At 46.2% G+C, this 19613-nt stretch overlaps 1 protein-coding gene across 1 annotated transcript in view; it reads left to right on the top strand.

The window, feature by feature from the left end:
• LOC106584496 (fibulin-1) overlaps positions 1 to 19613 on the top strand; it is a 44319-nt gene that overhangs the window by 16210 nt on the left and 8496 nt on the right. Inside the window, exons 15-16 of the mRNA XM_014169869.2 lie at positions 3017 to 3162; positions 4674 to 4811. Of these exons, the coding sequence (XP_014025344.2) occupies positions 3017 to 3162; positions 4674 to 4811 (284 nt within the window). The remainder of the gene's footprint in view (positions 1 to 3016; positions 3163 to 4673; positions 4812 to 19613) is intronic.

Genomic DNA, 19613 nt, shown 5'->3' with positions numbered 1-19613 from the left:
GAACATATGTTTTGTGGACAGCACCAGAGATCTCATTTTTTATTTGAATATTACATAGCTGGGGGAACTATGACCTGTAAAGCATGCAGGATGCTTTACAAGAATGCACTTCATGTTTGGGGTAAGTTTATGTGGTTTGTGAAAACATATTTTCAGTGGCATAGGTACATCTCTTGAATAGAACTGTGATATTCCAGTAGGTGAGTATCAGTGTTTTAAATAGCATATTAAATAGCATTTTAAACAGCGTATTAGCACTGTCAAGTCATAGTTGATGTGGTGGAAGCAGTTAATTTGGTGGATCCACATCCTTCTAATGTGGTCTCACATCCTGACCTAGCGTACTTGATATTTTAGTAATAATGTGAAATGCACATATTCCACTGCATACTGCGGGTGTAAAATCAAGCAGACAGTGACTCAAAGGCAAGCCAGAGTAAGTGACAGGCAATGGGATGCAGTCGTGGAAGACTAGGAAATATGCAAGGCACAGAGATAGAGTATAAATAGCCGAAACATGTTGTTAGGCCACTAGTCAGAGCCTGCCTGGGCTGCTGCTTACAATAACTGTAAATTTAACCATGGGTCCCAGGTTCCTCCCGACCTGTCAGGGCAGTAAGGATGCACCTGTCTAGTCGGGACATCCATAAAATAAAACATGGTGGTCTGTGCACAGCTACAGATATAGTATCTTAATTTGATCACCCTGTTGCAGGAGAACTTTCCTGTAACTCAGGAAATGTAAAACCTGTAGTGTATTTGAGGTTTAAAAAGGCTTCTGAAGTTTGTAATTTCCACTTTGAGATTTCAGACTTGAATTTTCCTTGTGAAAAATGTATCAACCCCTTCAAAAATGTCCGTTAATTATAATCCACAAAATAATTCACATTTCCTGTTGCTGCAAGATTAGTTTCCTTCTGTAGCAAACTGGCTCAAATGAAGATCATACATCTGTAAAGAACAATTCGCTTTTTTCTCTACTCTGACAGTGAGTTATGGGGATCTGGGTTCTGGCCGGTGGTCTGAACAATTTGTGGCGGAGCAACATCACCGCTCGAAGAATGAATGATGCCCTGCAGTGTTTGTGTTGGGGCGTTATCAATCTACTGACTATAAATAATAATTACCCAAAAAATAAAAGGACTTTGCAGCGCTTGACCAGAGGACTTCCATTCCATCCAACAGTCTGTTTTTCTTTCTGGTCTTGAAGTATTGTTTTTTTTTCTGTAGGGCTGCGTCTCTCTGGGCCACGTGAGGTGAAGAGAGATGAGAGGACAGGGGAATACAAGGGCCCTCCTGTGCCCCCCCCCCCCCCCACACACACACACAAAGGGCATAATTAGCCCTTCTCTCTACTTGCTGTCTAGTCTTTGATGTACCCTGCTCTGTGTGAGGGCCAGTTCACCCTAGGTCATTATAATCTTGTAAATTCACTTTGTGGCCTAGTGGAGCAGAGCGTTCACCCCATCCTCCAGGCCCTGCTCTCTCCTCTTGCTGCTGCTGCTGCAGGCTGAGGTATTATAAACTAGAAGAACATTTGCGGCTTTGGCCTGAACCAAAGCAAAACTTGTACGCTGGCGTTAATTGCTAATTACAAGCCCCTACACAATGGCGGCTTGACTTTTTGTCAGGGGCTTTTCCCCTCTCTCCATGAAAGGAGCTGTGCAACCCGAGCCGGGTTCTGGCCTGGGGTTCTGGCCTGGGGTTCTGGCCTGGGGTTCTGGCCTGTGGTTGAGCTGCAGCCTATAGGTCCCACGAGGAGGGACAGAGAGGCATGATGTAGCTGTATTATACATTACACTGGAGCAGTGGTGGACGTTCACTGGACCCTATACATGGTACTCTTGGGAACCAGAGCCAAATCATGTATGCACTGGCCAGCTACTTGTCTGTTGGCATTACCTTGCATAACCTTCCATTTGAAGCCCATCCACACCAGACATTATCAACTGTATAAGCTGCATGTATGGTATCTTGTCTTTTTAGAATAGGCTCATGGAGAAGCAGAGTTCGTTCGGTAGAGCATGGCACATCCCCACCAAGCAGAGGAGATTATGGCTGACGTTGAGTTGTAGAATTTGTCTTGATATGTTTCGTAACCAGGACCTCCCCCAGGACATTGATGATTTAAATAGGGGTCTCTGTCCCTGGTGCTTGTGGGTGAAAGCCTGCTGAGAAGCAGTTCCTCTCAGATTCCAAGACAGGTTCCTGGCAGCGTAGCAGCCCTGTTGCTGTAGGCATGTGGGTGGGTGGCATTTGTTTCAGCGAGGTCTCCCCTCACCCTAAGCTGCTACTGATTAGATTGTGAAATAAACAGAGTCTTAAATAATGGGATGAGAGCAGCTCGGAGCGCTTGGGGAGTTGTCTAGTCATGTTCTTCACAATTTAGGAGAATTTTAGAACCCCCCTCGTCCCATAAATTCTCCTCAAGAGATGATCTGATATGAAGCCGGGACACGCTCAACAAATCCAAATATTTTCCTGCGAGCAACTCATGCATCATTCTCCCATCTCCTCCATATTTCACTTCTCTTCTTCCCACACAACACAACCAGTGCATCAGAAACCAAACCATCAATGCCTACCAGAGCCTCTACTAGCCAGCTACACTCTGGCTACTGTGTGATCTTTGGCTGTCGTTGTTTTATCATTCTTGCTAGCCACATACAGTACCGATGTTTTGATGTAGAATACTTTACCCAGCATCCCCGCTGTAGTTGGAGAGATCGTGTTTGTGTAGCGGTTGTTTCACAGGGTCTGCTGAGTTCTTGATTGTGCAGTGCACTTCTCCCTTGGAATAGGATGCCCTGTCATTTGAGCTTCAGGGGGGAACTGAAGGCAGTTTGTGCCTTAGGCTTTTTATAATCTCTCACTAAAGGTCAGAGGTTGTGTGTGTGTGTGTGTGTGTGTGTGTGTGTGTGTGTGTGTGTGTGTGTGTGTGTGTGTGTGTGTGTGTGTGTGTGTGTGTGTGTGTGTGTGTGTGTGTGTGTGTGTGTGTGTGTGTGTCCTCTCTCAGCAGGGCAAGGGTGGAGCGCTCAGACACCGTCCGCTGTGTGAAGTCGTGCCAGCCCAATGACATCAGCTGTGTCCTGGACCCTGTACACTCCGTCTCCCACACTGTCATCTCCATGCCTACCTTCAGGGAGTTCACCAGGCCTGAAGGTAGGGGGTGATCTCTCATGCACTTATTTAGATTACAACACACTTTTTTTCATATCCAATGTTTTTTTTCACTGCCAGCATGTTATGTGAAAACATACTTGTAAGTATATTCCTTTTTATATTACCTTGTTGTCCAAAATCTCTTGCCCAAAAAAGCCTGTGATAGACTAGCCTCCTGTCCAGGTGGTGTGCTTATACATCAAGCTGCCTCACGCTACATAATGAGGAGATAGGCTCCTGCTCCTATGAGCCCAAATCCAAGGCTCTTGCAAGGCTACTTATTTACTTGCCCAAAATCAGCTAACGCTTAAAGAGCAACTGCCTTTAAAAATCAACAAATTCCTTTGAAAACAACCTATGTGACATCATTATGAGTCAGAAACAGTTATTGTACCAAACACCTTAGTTAGATGTAAAATTGAGAAATACTGCACCAAACACCTTAGTTAGATGTAAAATTGAGAAATACTGCACCAAACACCTTAGTTAGATGTAAAATTGAGAAATACTGCACCAAACACCTTAGTTAGTTGTAAAATTGAGAAATACTGCACCAAACACCTTAGTTAGTTGTAAAATTGAGAAATACTGCACCAAACACCTTAGTTAGTTGTAAAATTGAGAAATACTGCACCAAACACCTTAGTTAGATGTAAAATTGAGAAATACTGCACCAAACACCTTAGTTAGATGTAAAATTGAGAAATACTGCACCAAACACCTTAGTTAGATGTAAAATTGCACAACTAGAACATCCTCAGCAAAACCGTAAACATTTATAACAGATTTCTTAAGATTTCTTAGATTGATTCTGGGGATTTTGAGAAAGTGAAATAGGCTTCCTCGTCTACAGGGTCTCATGGGGGACAAATATCATTAACCAAATGCGGAATCGGTCAGAAAACACACCTCCAAGACTAAAATCTCGTTTCTCTAATGGGCAACATTAGTGGCTCTTTAAGAGTGTTGTTGACAGTGTAGTGGTAATCCGTGCATCAGACACTTCCTCCTTAACTTTCAATATATATATGAGCTGTGTGCATTCAAACCCTGGGGGACAAGGTTGGTGTACTGGTAACACCATTAAGTATTGCCAAGCCGCAAGCCCAAAACCAATGTCTAAGTGTCACATTTTTAATGGATCTGACTGACTGACCACTGTAATCACACCCATACAAACCGAGACAAACTTAGTCCTACATGTGGTGCATGTTTCAGACACACTCATCCTCAACTTCATGGGAAGCTAAGTCCTTGTTGTTTCTCATAAGCTTCTCGTCGGGGTGTTTAGGACTTGCAGGCCTCTAACTGAACAACAGCACTGAACACCCATCATCCCTGTCATGACCCCCTCTGCACACAATTAACCCAGAGCTCAGCTGCCTCCCATTTAATTGTCTTCCTCCTCCGAGAAGTTGGCACGAGCCTGGCCGTTTCAATCCCAGCCTGATTATAAGGGTTTAAAGCCCTGTAAAGCTCTTTTGTCTCTAATTGTTATCTTCTTCCAACAGAGATAGTTTTCCTGAGAACCATGTCGCTGGCGTACTCCTCCCCCCACATCAGCTCCGACATCGTGTTCGACATCCTGGAGGGAAATGTCCAGAATTCCTTCGACATCGTCAAACGTCAGGAGCACGGCATAATCGTGGGTGAGTGGAAAGAAAGAAGGAGCGAAGGGATGCAGCTAGCTAAGCCATACGTCGTTTGACTTGAGTTGAGGTCTGAGTAACTCATCAAGTCACAAGGGCCAAATAACAATAGCAGGCAATCACTAGTCCCGAGGCCTCCCTGGATAGATGTTCAAACAAGCGGTTTTCTGACCTAATTTTGCATTGCGTTTTTTATACGTACAAACCAAACGCATGTGTGTGTCTCCATGTGAGAGCTGAGTGGGGAGAAGAAGAAGAAGAAAGAGAAGCTTTGGTTTGAGAAGTATGAAATTCTCCATCATAAGGATGCTCCCGTGACACAAGTACATCTGACAAACACTTCCAATGCCATTTGCACCCTGGTGGCAGCTGTGGCCCTTCATGTCTCCGTCCTCTATGGAGCTGTCCTTTGGGTTGTCCTCGGAGACCAATGAAGGACAGCTTTCTCTTCTTTCTCCACAAAACATTTGGCATCAGTTTGTCCCACTTTTCTGCACCATTTAATTCACTTACTGACCGCCATGTTTTTTCCATTCCTTAAGCAAAAAAGCCCTTCTTCTCCTCAACAGATCATTGTGGCTATGATGTACAGAGATGGCTTATATTTTTGCATATCAAGCAGTCTGGATGGGCATAATATATTTTCATGTGTGTATGTTAATCTATATGACGATAATCAGTCCTTATTAGGGTTGCAAAAGGAGGATTTATTACTGGTGTCTGTAATAATCTCTGGCCCTCTGTGTTGCCTTATCACATGCAAAATATATGAAATAGTTAAATAATATTATTTTAAAATAACAAAAATATATAATGCCAGAGCTGTAAAACATTATCCTACATTTACAAACCATCAATTTAGTGAAAACCATTGACGTTTGATATGAGGGTTTCAGCATGAAATATCCTTTTTACACACTTCTTTATTTCACCATGTCAATATGTATTTGTTGTCAATGTTCTGCTGCCAAACTGGTGGCAGTTGTGAACACAGTCAATAGTTGGAAAAGTTGCAGAGTTCATTGAAAATAATGCAATTATTGATTAGATGCTTTTTTCATTAATTAGGCTATTTATTCTTGAACCATGTGGTCTATATATTAGAAACTCATTGACAATATGGACACAGATAGAACAAACGAATACTATATATGAATAACGTTTTTAAAAGTTATTCAAGTATAAATTACCAAAGTTATGATAGATTGACATAGATTTTCTGTTAATGACCAGAATTACTGAATATTCCGGGAACTTTGGTAAATTACCGGTAGCTGTGCAACGCTAGTCCTTATACAGACTTTGAGATAGTAATGGTACCCCACTTAACCCGGCAATCAAGGATCAGATCCAAGTCTGTTGCTGTAGAACAGAGAAGAGAGGAGCCTTGGTGGGTGTGACTGCATGTGGAGCCTCTGTAGTGCAGGAGCACATCCCTTTAGCCTCCACTGGTCTGGTGAGGATCCAGCGCTGCTCACTGTGTCTGGGGGAGATGAACCGAAGCCTGGCTCCAGGAGGATGGGGGTGTACTCGGCCCGGGGATGACGCATAGTTGGGCCTGCCTGGATGTTATTGTTTTGGCTCTGCGATGGGAGGATGGAGGGATGCGGGTAGTGGAAAGAGAGAGTGAGAGATACACACTGTGCTGATGGATGAAAGGATGGCCTGTCACTACGTACCACACAAGGCTGCTGAGGGGAGGACGGCTCATGATAATGGCAGGAACGGAGTCAATGGAATGGCATCCAAACACATGGAAACCATGTTTTTGATGTACTTGATACCATTTCACTAATTGCCATACCAGCCATTACCGCAAATTAATTGGTCCTCCCCAACTAAGGTGCCACCAACCTCTTGTGCAACATACATCTGTCTCTTCCCAGAATGGAGAGGGAGAAAGAGAGAGTAAACAAAGTGGTGAGTGTACACAAAGATTATTAGTCTAACAACCATACAATACCCACTGGGCACAGATGTCAATTCTCAATGTCTATTACACATTGCTTCAATGTAATTTCATTGAAATGATGTGGAAACAACGTTGATTCAACCAGTGTGTGCCCAGTGGGTAGAGTACAGATACCATCTATTGAGTTTTGTGGTTATCATTTTGTTACTGGGGTAACGGGAGGGGAGAAGGGCTATAATTGGGGTGGGGGGTGGAGGAGGTATAATTGAGCTATCCTTTGGTACTTTGGTACTTGGGACTTACGTCACCCATCCTCAGAAGTTTAACGTGTGTGCATGTTTGTGAGAGAATGTGTGTGACCAATGCTTGTGTATATGTGTGTCTCTGTGTGTGTGTTTGTGTGTGTGTGTGTGTGTGCGTGTGTTCGTGCATGTGCAAGAGAGTGTGTGTACCAATATGTGCAGAAGTAATCCTGGGCCCTAGTGATTCATGTGGTTAAATGTATTGTTCAATTTCCCCACACCAGCCCTCAGTGTCTCGTCGAGCATTAGAACACTTTAAATGGCTACCACATGAAAGGCTTCGCTGCCTTGTTTGTGAGGAGGCTCTTCTCTCCCAAACCCTTGGGGTGCTTATTGGATGCAGCTCTTGCATGTTAGCCATAGTCGTCCATGTTGAGTGGCTCTGCTGACGAGGCTTTGGTCAGTGACTGTCTGCTGTGAAGTCTGGTGTCCATGTCGTGATCAGCTATAGGGTTTGGTTTATTCAACTCAGTGGTGGTGCTGCGCGCTGGTTCCTTTGGCTGGTGGCTGTGGCTTAGCTCTGTAGCTAGCTGACGTGTAAACTATCTGTAAGAGTTGCATATGAATCTACTTTACGAACAAGAGGAAAATCCTCCTTTGTATTCACCAATAGCGCTTTTAATAGACTGACCACTTTGACCAGGGTAAGCCGTTTAAGTTTGGTACACTGCTACTTTGGGAGAATGATTGAGTTTGTTCTCTGTTTCACACGCTGACGCACAGTCTCACCCACCCACACACACACACACTGACGCACAGTCTCACCCACCCACACACACACACACACTGGCGCACAGTCTCACCCACCCACACACACACACACTGACACACAGTCTCACCCACCCACACACACACACACTGGCGCACAGTCTCACCCACACACACACACACACACACACACACACACACACACACACACACACACACACACACACACACACACACACACACACACACACACACACACACTGACACACAGTCTCACCCACACACACACACTGACGCACAGTCTCACCCACACGCACACACACACACACACACACACACACACACACACACACACACACACACACACACACACACACACACACACACACACAGTCTCGCCCATACACACACACACACTGACGCATAGTCTCGCCCACACACACACTGACGCACAGTCTCACCCATACACACACACACACACACAGTCTCACCCACACACACACACACACACACACACACACACACACACTGACGCACAGTCACACCCACACACACACACACACACACACACACACACACTGACGCACAGTCTCACCCATACACACACACACACACACTGACGCACAGTCTCACCTACACACACACACACACTGACGCACAGTCTCACCCACACACCCACACACACACACACACACACACACACACACACACACTGACGCACAGTCTCACCCATATACACACACACACACACACACTGACGCACAGTCTCACCCATACACACACACACACACACACACACACTGACGCACAGTCTCACCCATACACACACACACACACACACACACACACTGAAGCACAGTCTCACCCATACACACACACACACACACACACACACACACACACACTGACGCACAGTCTCACTCATACACACACACACACACACTGATGCACAGTCTCACCTACACACACACACACACACACACACACACACACACACACACACACACACACACACACACACACACACACACACACACACACACACACACACACACACACACACTGACGCAGTCTCACACACACACACACACACACACACTGACGCAGTCTCACCCACACAGACACACACACACACTGACGCACAGTCTCACCCATACACACACACACACACACACACACACACACACACACACACACACACACACACACACACACACACACACACACACACACACACACACACACTGACGCACAGTCTCACCCATACACACACACACACACACACACACACACTGACGCACACACACACACACACTGACGCACAGTCTCACCCACACACACACACACACTGACGCACAGTCTCACCCACACACACACACTGACGCACAGTCTCACCCACACACACACACACACACTGACGCACAGTCTCACCCACACACACACACACACACTGAAGCACAGTCTCACCCATACACACACACACACACACACACAGACGCACAGTCTCACCCACACACACACACACACACACAGTCTCACCCACACACACACACTGACGCAGTCTCACCCACACACACACACTGACGCACAGTCTCACCCACACACACTGACGCACAGTCTCACCCACACACACACACAGTCTCACCCATACACACACACACACACTGACGCACAGTCTCACCCATACACACACACACACACACACACACACACACACACACACACACACACACACACACACACACACACACACACACACACACACACACACACACACACTGGCTATACAACGAGCCACACACTGCGAGAGAGCCGCACCACTCTTCCCTAGTCATCCATCAGTGTCACGCGAGAGGTTTTCCCAGCTCTGTCACGTCTGGGTGACAGCCTTGACAGCCAGCCGCATCTGTGCAAACACAACAGCCCCTCAACGCTTGGGGAAAACATGATAACAACCAATCATACACTCACAGAATCCAACGTCCTGGAGCCCAGTGACTAGCCTAGCACCACGTACAGCCAGGACCACACAGCAGATGTCTTACTGAGTCTTACAGCCCTCCAGGTAGAGCTGAAGGAGATCCAGCTTGGTGGTATGTCATCACTAAGACAACATCTCTGGCACATCACATGATGCATATTCGGAAAGACAAACAGTGAAGGAAAAGGTATGCATTACTCAGACTCTCTTGCACTGTCATCCATGCACTTCTGATTAGGGCAGACTGTTTGACGACGACGTCTGTTTGAAGGGACATGATGATAATAGGATGATTGATTCTGGCAGCCAGCCAGAACTGCAGAGCTACTCCCTTTAAAAACAACAGTTCTGTGGTCTACAGCACGAGGAGCAGGTGGTCCGGAATCAGGGGCTTTCCTGTGATGCAGCATGCGGTGGTGGTGGTGGTGTGTGTGTGTGTGTGTGTGGCGTGCTACAGATTGGTGGTGGTCTCTCCATTTGTCTTCCATGGTGTTGGTGGTTCCCCCTGTTTGACTTCGTCTGCCTGGCCACGCTTTCACAGTGGGATAAATATTGTCTTAACAACACTCCCAGTGAACGCATGGTGTGGATGGACTGAGCTCACGTCATGCTCCTGTTAGCAGGCAGAGGTAGCTATGGTTTGAATGGGGCTGTGGGTGGGACTTGGGCTGAGGCTGGGACTGTGGGTGGGAATGGGGCTGAGGCTAATGTAGCATCGTGTGAAATATGTGGGAGAAGAATAAGGATAAGGATGGATGCTAGAAGAAGTAGAATCTTCTTCACAGAAGGGCAACACTTTTTCCTCTGGCCACCGTGAGAGTGGGGAAGTGAGCAAACCATCACAGGCAAGTTCCTAAACCTCATCCTTTGGTGAATCGGGTATGTTCCGTTAGTAAATCAAACCTTCCGTCAATGGGCCACTTACTGGACTGAAGACTGAGACGCCACAGCAAGATTCCAACCATTCTAGAACGCAGGTAGAAATATGCCTCTGGGGTTCTGAGTTATACACAGACAATATGAAAGGCCTATTTACGATGTCATTGGCACAGAGGTGACAGGCTCACCGTGTCCGTTAGCTCCATGAATGAAGGAGTGAGCTCACTGTCTGTGTCTGGTCAGGTACTTTATGTGCTGGTGGAGCCGTTCACAGCAGCTGGTGGAATTTGGGCCTGGTGTGTTAGAGCAGGTGTTAAGGACACAGTGGGGCTTGAGGCTCTAGTCTTGGTGTGCTTCCTAAATGGCGCCCTATTAGTTACCTGATCGAAAGACAAGTAATGCTCTATATAGGGAATAGGGTGACATGTCAGACAAACTCTAACTTGTGGTTGAGTGTATTAGAATGAAGGGAGCTAAGGACAGAAATCTGCAGGTTATATAGTGTGATAAGCAGAGAAAGCCTCCTCGCGGCAGAGAGAGAGCGAGAGAGAGACAGAGAGAGAGAAAGAGAGAGAGAGAGAGGTTGTCTGTCTGTCAGGGGATGATCATGAATTATGACATGGAATCAGCAGGCCCACCAGAGCGGGCCAAGCCCATGAGGAATCCCTGCCTGCCTGTCACTGAGGGGATTAGTACAGCTAATCAAAACAGTGTCTTCTCCACCCGACAACCCCACAGCATAGCAACACACACAAGGCCTTCTCTTCCCGGGGTGGTCTACAGTGATGTTTGATAGTGTTACACATCACATGCACACACAGAATGTACAGTGCATTCGGAAAGTATTCAGACCCCTTGTCTTTTTCCACATTATGTTACGTTACAGCCTTATTCAAAAATTGATTAAATCGTTTTTTCCCCCTCATCAATCTAACCACAATACCCCATAACATATTTTTAGACATTGTTGCACATTTATTAAAAATATGACATTTACATAAGTATTCAGACCCTTTACTCAGTACTTTGTTGAAGCACCTTTGGCAGCAATTACAGCCTCGAGTCTTCTTGGGTATGAATACTTGGCTCACCTGTATTTGGGGAGTTCCTCCCATTCTTCTCTGCAGATCCTCTCAAGCTCTATCAGATTAGATGGGGAGCATGGCTGCACAGCTATTTTCAGGTCTCTCCAGAGATCGGGTTCAAGTCTGGGCTCTGGCTGGGCCACTCAAGGACATTCAGAGACTTGTGTACTTAGGGTCGTTGTCCTGTTGGATGGTGAACCTTTGCCCCAGTCTAAGGTCCTGAGCACTCTGGAGCAGGTTTTCATCAAGGATCTCTCTGTACTTTGCACCTTTCATCTTTACCTCGATCCTGACAAGTCTCCCAGTCCCTGCCGCTGAAAAAACATCCCCACAGCATGATGCTGCCACCACCATGCTTCACCGTAGTGATGATGCCAGGTTTCCTCCAGATGTGATACTTGGCATTCAGGCCAAAGAGTTCAATCTTGGTTTCATCAGACCAGAGAATCTTCTTTCTCAAGGTCTGAGAGTCCTTTAGGTGACTTGTGGCAAACTCCAAGTGGGCTGTCATGTGCCTTTTACTGAGGACTGGCTTCCATCTGGCCACTACCATAAAGGCCTGATTGGTGGAGTGCTGCAGAGATGATTATCCTTCTGGAAGGTTCTCCCATCTCTACAGAGGAACTCTGGAGCTCTGTCAGAGTGACCATCGGGTTCTTGGGTTACCTCCCTGAACAAGGTCCTTCTCCCCTGATTGCTCAGTTTGGCCAGGCGGCCAGCTCTAGGACGAGTCTTGGTGATTCCAAACTTCTTCCATTTAAGAATGATGGAGGCAACTGTGTTCTTGGGGACCTTCAATGCTGCAGACATTTTTTGGTACCCTTCCCCAGATCTGTGCCTCGACACAATCCTGTCTCGGAGCTCTACGGACAATTCCTTTGACCTCATAGCTTGGTTTTTGCTCTGACATGCACTGTCAACTGTGGGACCTTATGTAGACAAGTGTGTGCCTTTCCAAATCATGTCCAATCAATTGAATTTACAACAGGTGGACTCCAATCAAGTTGTAGAAACATCTCAAGGATGATCAATGCAAACAGGATGTCTCATAGAAAAGGGTCTGAATACTTATGTAAATAAGGTATTTCTGTTTTTTATTTTTAATAAGTTTGCAAACATTTCTAAAAACCTGTTTTCGCTTTGTCATTATGGGGTATTGTGTGTAGATTTATGAGAAAGAAAACGTATTTAATACATTTTAGAATAAGGCAGTAACATAACAAAATGTGGAAAAAGTCAAGGGGTCTGAATACTTTCTGAATATACTGTTTGTATATTTGCACTCCTCTGAAAACACATGCACATACACTGTGTGCCTACACACACCGCCCCCACACACACATACTGTACACACACATTGACACACCATGGAATCTTGCTGTAAGTGTATTCAAATAGTTTGCCAGACATAGCTAGCTATGTACTTTTCTTCCTCCCCTTTGCTTTCCATTTGATTTGTATTGACTTGTTCATCATCCCTCCCTAGTATCTCCACAGCCACGCTGCTACATTTTTCAGTTTTATTATCACTTTATCTACACTGTATGTCTTTTTGACCAATACAGATAAAAGGTATCAGGAGATACTGGCATGACGTATCTGTTTATCAAAAATGGATCCAAAAAAACGTTCACTAGGATATACGCGTGTTGAGGAATCTGTTTCCAAGTCTACCAAATCTAGCATCATCTTTGACATTGGATGTTTTAATGCAGTGTTTTGAGATGTAGATTGAGTGCTATCGTCTACTCTGTCCGGTGGTTAGGTTACTGTATAAGGTCACTTTTATTACGATGTGAAGGTCACGATGAAGATAATGCTACATGTGCAATTCCACGGAAACGGAGTGAATAATAATTACAATAATAATGTACAAAAACACATTTACCTGAAGAACAGTGCAGATTGGTTTGGTAAAGTTTGGTAACAGAATGACAGTTTGTGCGGTTTGTTCTGTTACCGAACTTTGCATCTGTCTCAGCATCATTCTGTTACCTTGAAATTTGCCCATATGCTACTATATCATCAATGTTACTCATTCATCAAACAAACACTGAAAATAGAAAGTCCAAGAAAAGCTAAATCCTTTTCCTTCCAGCTAGCAACTTTTTCAATGATGTCACAACAGTGGAGAAGGACTCCATGCATCCAGCACGGCCCCACGGTTCATTTGGGAGAGATCTGTAACTATGACTCAGGCATCGCTAATTTACCTTGAAATACCAAACTACACAAGCTCGCTTTTCAGACCGGGGGTGTGCAGCGCTCAGGTCCCCTTTGGAGTGGTCAAGGGACTGTTTAGACAGCCTGGCTGGACTGCCCAAACATCTGCCAGTTGGTTGTGATCAGGAGCTATACCAAACACACAAGAAAAGCTAGTCAGGCCCGTGCCCTATGGTCCGGTCCCCAAGGAGCCTGTATGCTAATCCTAGGCTTCCCCCAGAGCGGACTGGGCCTGGCCCTGGGAAAAGCCGTGCTCTGCCTGGCCCCTTTCCAATGGTTTTACAGCACTGAGCAGGCATCGCACCACGGCCAGCGTGTGATTATACAATACTGTGGCGAGGCCGACGCATACTTTCATTTGTTTCCTTGTGTTAAACCCGTTCATTTAGGATTTTGTCATACACTTCCTCGCCGAGTTGTAGAAACCAGAAAACCCCGAAATTGTACTGTTTACATGTAACCCTTCAATATTGTAGCCCTCGCAGCCATAGAGTATGACAAATGCCTTCTGGCATTTGCTTCACTTTGTTTTGTGGCAGTGTCGTATCGCGCTTCTACCATGCATTTAAGGTTATTTTATAATTACGGCCTATTTTATGGTGTGGTGGAATGTTCTGGGGAACAGGGGGTTTGTGCGGCTGTGTGTTTGATGGAGGTTGGAACATGGTGGGGTCACCTCTGCACCCTGCGGCAGATACACTACCTCAGCAACGGAACGAAGCAATCCCGACTCCCAGGGATACCGGAGCAGAGTGCTTTCAGCCGTACTGTAAGCCTACCATCAGATCCTGGAATGAACTACATACACAAAGTAGAGGAGAGATGATATCAGTGAGCGATCTGGTATTTTCATTTTTTTACTTGTACAGGCCTGCACCTCAAGTAATGACGATATGATTGCATCGAAGTGAAACCTGTTAGCTTTGTGGTTAGGCTTTCACCTCACCACAGCTCGTGACGGAGTGAAATGTTTGCAATGATTATGTGGCTGTGGTGGTTTGGTTTCACATCAGGTTCATAGCTAGTATGTTGAGCTCCAGTTGTCACTGTAGATGCCTTGCGTTCATGGAGGATACATTACTCTGTGTGCTGTGGATGTGAAACATGCTGACGGACAGAGCCCTTATGAGGCTCCTCTTCAGGTGACAAATCTGAACTGCTCTGGTTGCGCAATTAAAACATGGGGTGATTGAGAGGAACAACTAGAATCTACAGCTCAGAGAGCTGCTGCACCTCACTGATCAATGACTACAAGTAAGCTGCTGACAGTAGAACTGAGCACAGTACCTGAGAAAGGACTGAGCAGCCCAGCATCAGCTTCAAAACACGTTTTTGCAAAAATTAAAACATTACAGTATGATGTTTTTGTCAATATATGGCATTCACTGGGAAAAGTTGAGTGTCACAGGGTTGACAGACAGACACACTCATAGACAGGCAGGCAGGCAAACAGTTTCATCAAGTCAATCTAAAATATTGTGAACGATATCCTCTTTATAAGGCTCTTAGTTTCTACATTTTCAAGATCATTGTGTCCAATGGAGGGCGAAAATGCTTTTGGGCCAATTGAATTCACATTTCATGTGTCGGGTCATGATCATCCTCTGGTAACAAATATGGAATACTTAGCAACATGCAACCTTTTTAACCCTTCAGAAATGCCCCTTTCACCTCCATACAATGCAAGGCCCACAATGTACATTCTTTAACAATGCCCTGAATTTACTGTTCCACAGAGGGTTGAGAATGAACCATGTTGAGAATGAATTAAGCCACTTCCCATAGCCACAGGAAGCTGAACCTAAACAGAGGGCATCCCTATAAGGTCACAATGGGTTGTTCGGAAGGACAGTTGGCTAGCACAATTGCAGTCTTTGGGGGGGGGGGGGGGGGTCATGGTTATGTAAGGGTTGTAGGTAGAACTTTCTATGGAAGAAGGCCTTGTTCTCTGTGGGACCAAGTTTTCACTGTGAGAGTTAATTTCACATGGTCACGTGTAGGCTTGCGTTCATCGTGTGCGTCTGCTGAATGATCCCATACATGATTTGTGTTTCAAGCCTCAACTGTTCTTCCGATGTCACATGATGGCGCCGGAGGGGAAGGCTGCCGTCTTATCCGCTCTTAACCAACCATGTTATTTTGTTTGTTTTTTCGTGTTGTTCGTAACTTGTTTTGTACGTAATGTTGCTGCTTCCGTCTCTTATGACCGAAAATAGCTTCTGGACATCAGAACTGGGATTACTCACCTCAAATTGGACGAGGAGTTCTTCTTCAATGAGTCGGATGGGATGGATATAATACAGACACCCGACCAGGCCCAGACCCCGTGATTCGCTGGAAAAGGTTTCGTGGAAATAGATCAGGATGCCTTGTGAGGATCAGGGGACGAGTGGCTAATCTGCCCTTGCCTTCCATTCTGCTAGCTAACGTTCAATCGCTGGAAAATAAATGGGACGAGCTGAAAGCACGTATATCCTACCAACGGGACATCAAAAACTGTAATATGTTTCACAGAGTCGTGGATGAACGACGACATTAAGAACATACAGTTTGCGGGTTATACACTCTATCGGCAGGACAGAACAGCAGCCTCTGGTAAGACACGGGGCGGGGGCCTGTGCATATTTGTAAACAATAGCTGGTGCACGATATCTAAGGAAGCCTCAAGGTTTTGCTGCCTGAGGTAGGTATCTCATGATATGCTGTCGACTACACTATCTATCTAGAGAGTTTTCATCTGTATTTTTCGGAGCTGTCTACATACCACCACAGACTGAGGCTGGCACTAAAACTGTACTCAATGAGCCTCTAGAGGTGGCGCTCCTAGTGGCCGAGGACTTTAAAGCAGCGAAATTTAATCATTAAATGTGCAACCAGAGGGAAATAAATTCTAGACCACCTTTACTCCACACATAGAGATGCGTACAAAGCTCTCCCTTGCCCTCCATTTGGCAAATATGACCATAACTATATCCTCCTGATTCCTGCTTACAAGCAAAAATTAAAGCCGGAAGCACCAGTGACTCGGTCTATAAAAAAGTGCACTGGAATATGTCCCGGGATTCTTGCGGAGTACACCAGTCACGTCTTCCCCACAGTGACTGTACGTACATACCCCAACCAGAAGCCATGGATTACAGGCAACATTCACACTGAGGTAAGGGTAGAGCTGCCGCTTTCAAGGAGCTGGACTCTAACCCGGAAGCTTATAAGAAATCCCGCTATGCCCTCCGACGAACCATCAAACAGGCAAAGCGTCATTACAGGACTAATATCGAATTGTAATACACTGGCTCCGATGCTCATCGGATGTGGCAGGGCTTACAAACTATTACAGACTACAAAGGGAAGCACAACCGAGAGCTGCCCAGTGACACGAGCCTACCAGATGAGCTAAATCACTTCTATGCTCGCTTCGAGGCAAGTAACACTGAAACATACATGAGAGCATCAGCTGTTCCAGACGACTGTGTGATCACGCTTTCCGCAGCTGATGTGAGTAAGCCCTTAAAACAAGTCAACATTCACAAGGCCGCTGGACCAGATGGATTACCAGGACGTGTACTCCGAGCATGCGCTAACCAACTGGCAAGTGTCTTCACTGACATTTTCAATCTCTCCCTGTCTGAGTCTGTAATACCAACATGTTTCAAGCAGACCACTATAGTCCCTGTGCCCAAGAACACTAAGGTAACCTGCCTAAATGTCTACCGACCCATAGCACTCACATCTGTAGCCATGAAATGCTTTGAAAGGCTGGTCATGGCTCACAACACCATTATCCCAGAAACCCTAGATCCACTCCAATTTGCATACCACACCAACAGATCCACAGATGATGCAATCTCTATTGCACTCCACACTGCCTTTCCCACCTGGACAAAAGGAACGCTTATGTGGGAATGCTATTCATTGACTACAGCTCAGCGTTCAACACCATAGTGCCCTCAAAGCTCATCACTAAGCTAAGAACCCTGGGACTAAACAGCTCCCTCTGCAACTGGATCCTGGACTTCCCGACGGGCCGCCCCCAGGTGTTAAGGGTAGGTAACACCCCATCTTCCACGCTGATCCTCAACACGGAGACCCCTCAGGGGTGCATGCTCAGTCCCCTCCTGCACTCCCTGTTCACTCATGACTGCACAGCCCGGGACGACTCAAACACCATCATTAAGTTTGCTGATGACACAACAGTGGTAGACCTGATCACTGACAACGAGACAGCCTAAAGGGAGGAGGTCAGAGACCTGACTGTGTGGTGCAAGGAAAACAACCTCTCCCTCAACGTAATCAAGACAAAGGAGATGATTGTAGACTACAGGAAAAGGAGGACTGAGCACACACCCATTCTCATCGATTGGGCTGTAGTGGAACAGGTTGAGAGCTTCAAGTTCCTTGGCATCCACATCACCAACAAACTAACATGGTCCAAGCACATCAAGACAGTCGTGAAGAGGGCACGACAAAACCGATTTCCCCCTCAGGAGACTGAAAAGATTTGTCATGGGTCCTCAGATCCTCAAAAGGTTTTACAGCTGCACCATTGAGAGCATCCTGACGGGTTGCATCACTGCCTGGTATGGCAACTGCTCGGCCTCTGACCGCAAGGCACTACAGAGGGTAATGCGTACTGCCTAGTATATCAGCGGGGCCAAGCTTCCTGCCATTCAGGATCTCTATACCAGGCAGTGTCAGAGGAAGGCCCTAAAAATTATCAAAGAAACCAGCCGCCCTAGTCATAGAATGTTCTCTCTGCTATCGCAGGGAAAGCGGTACCTGAGTGCCAAGTCTAGGTCCAAGAGGTTTCTAAACAGCTTCTACCTGCAAGCCATAAGACTCCTGAACAGCTACTCAAATGGCTACCCAGACTATTTACATTGACAGTACCCCCGTGACAGTACCCCCCGCCCCAACAAGCAGCGCAACAACACCAGCCTCGAGGACGATACCTGCCCAGTTGTGGCATCGTCAGACAGACCAGTTGTAGCTGCTGAAGTTGTGCCATCGAACGGACCCGTTGTAGTGACGTCGGACGACCCAGTTGCAGCTGCCGAAGTTGCAGCTGCCAAAGTTGCGGCAGCGCCGGACGGACCAGTCACAGCGTCGTTGGACGGGTCATTCCCACTGTCTCCCTCAATAGTTGATTATTCTGTCATGCTGGTATGAGAAGATTCGGGAGACAAGCACAGTAATGCTTGTCTAATTACGGCGTGCCGTATAAAGGCAAGGGGACGAAGACCAAACAAACACGTAACAAAACACAGGGTTGAAACCCAAACAAAAGAGCGAGGAGTACCTCGAATAAATAACACAAGCGCACAATGATTATCACGCGGGCCGAGACCCATAATCATCTGCACAATCCACAAGGGCACAAAAGCCCAAAACACAGCACAGGTACTCACACGCACCAATGGACATAGTAACAATAATCAACACCACCGTGGTGAACAAAGGGCACATATATACAAATACAATCAGTGGGAATTGGGGCCAGGTGTGCGCAATGAGAGTTCCGGGGGGATCCGTGACACTGTTGTTGATTTACATTTTACACATGCTCTTATCCAGAGCGACTTACAGTAGTGAATACATACATTTCATAAATTTTTTCAATTGTTTTATTTTTTTGTACTGGCCCCCCGTGGGAATCAAACCCACATCCCTGGCGTTGCACACACCATGCTGGCGTTGCAAACACCTTGCTCTACC

The sequence above is a fragment of the Salmo salar genome, chromosome ssa23, assembly GCF_905237065.1.
Source record: "Salmo salar chromosome ssa23, Ssal_v3.1, whole genome shotgun sequence".
Taxonomy (NCBI): domain Eukaryota; kingdom Metazoa; phylum Chordata; class Actinopteri; order Salmoniformes; family Salmonidae; genus Salmo; species Salmo salar.
Note: the sequence above shows the minus strand (reverse complement) of the source record. Positions and strands in the feature narration are given on the sequence as shown.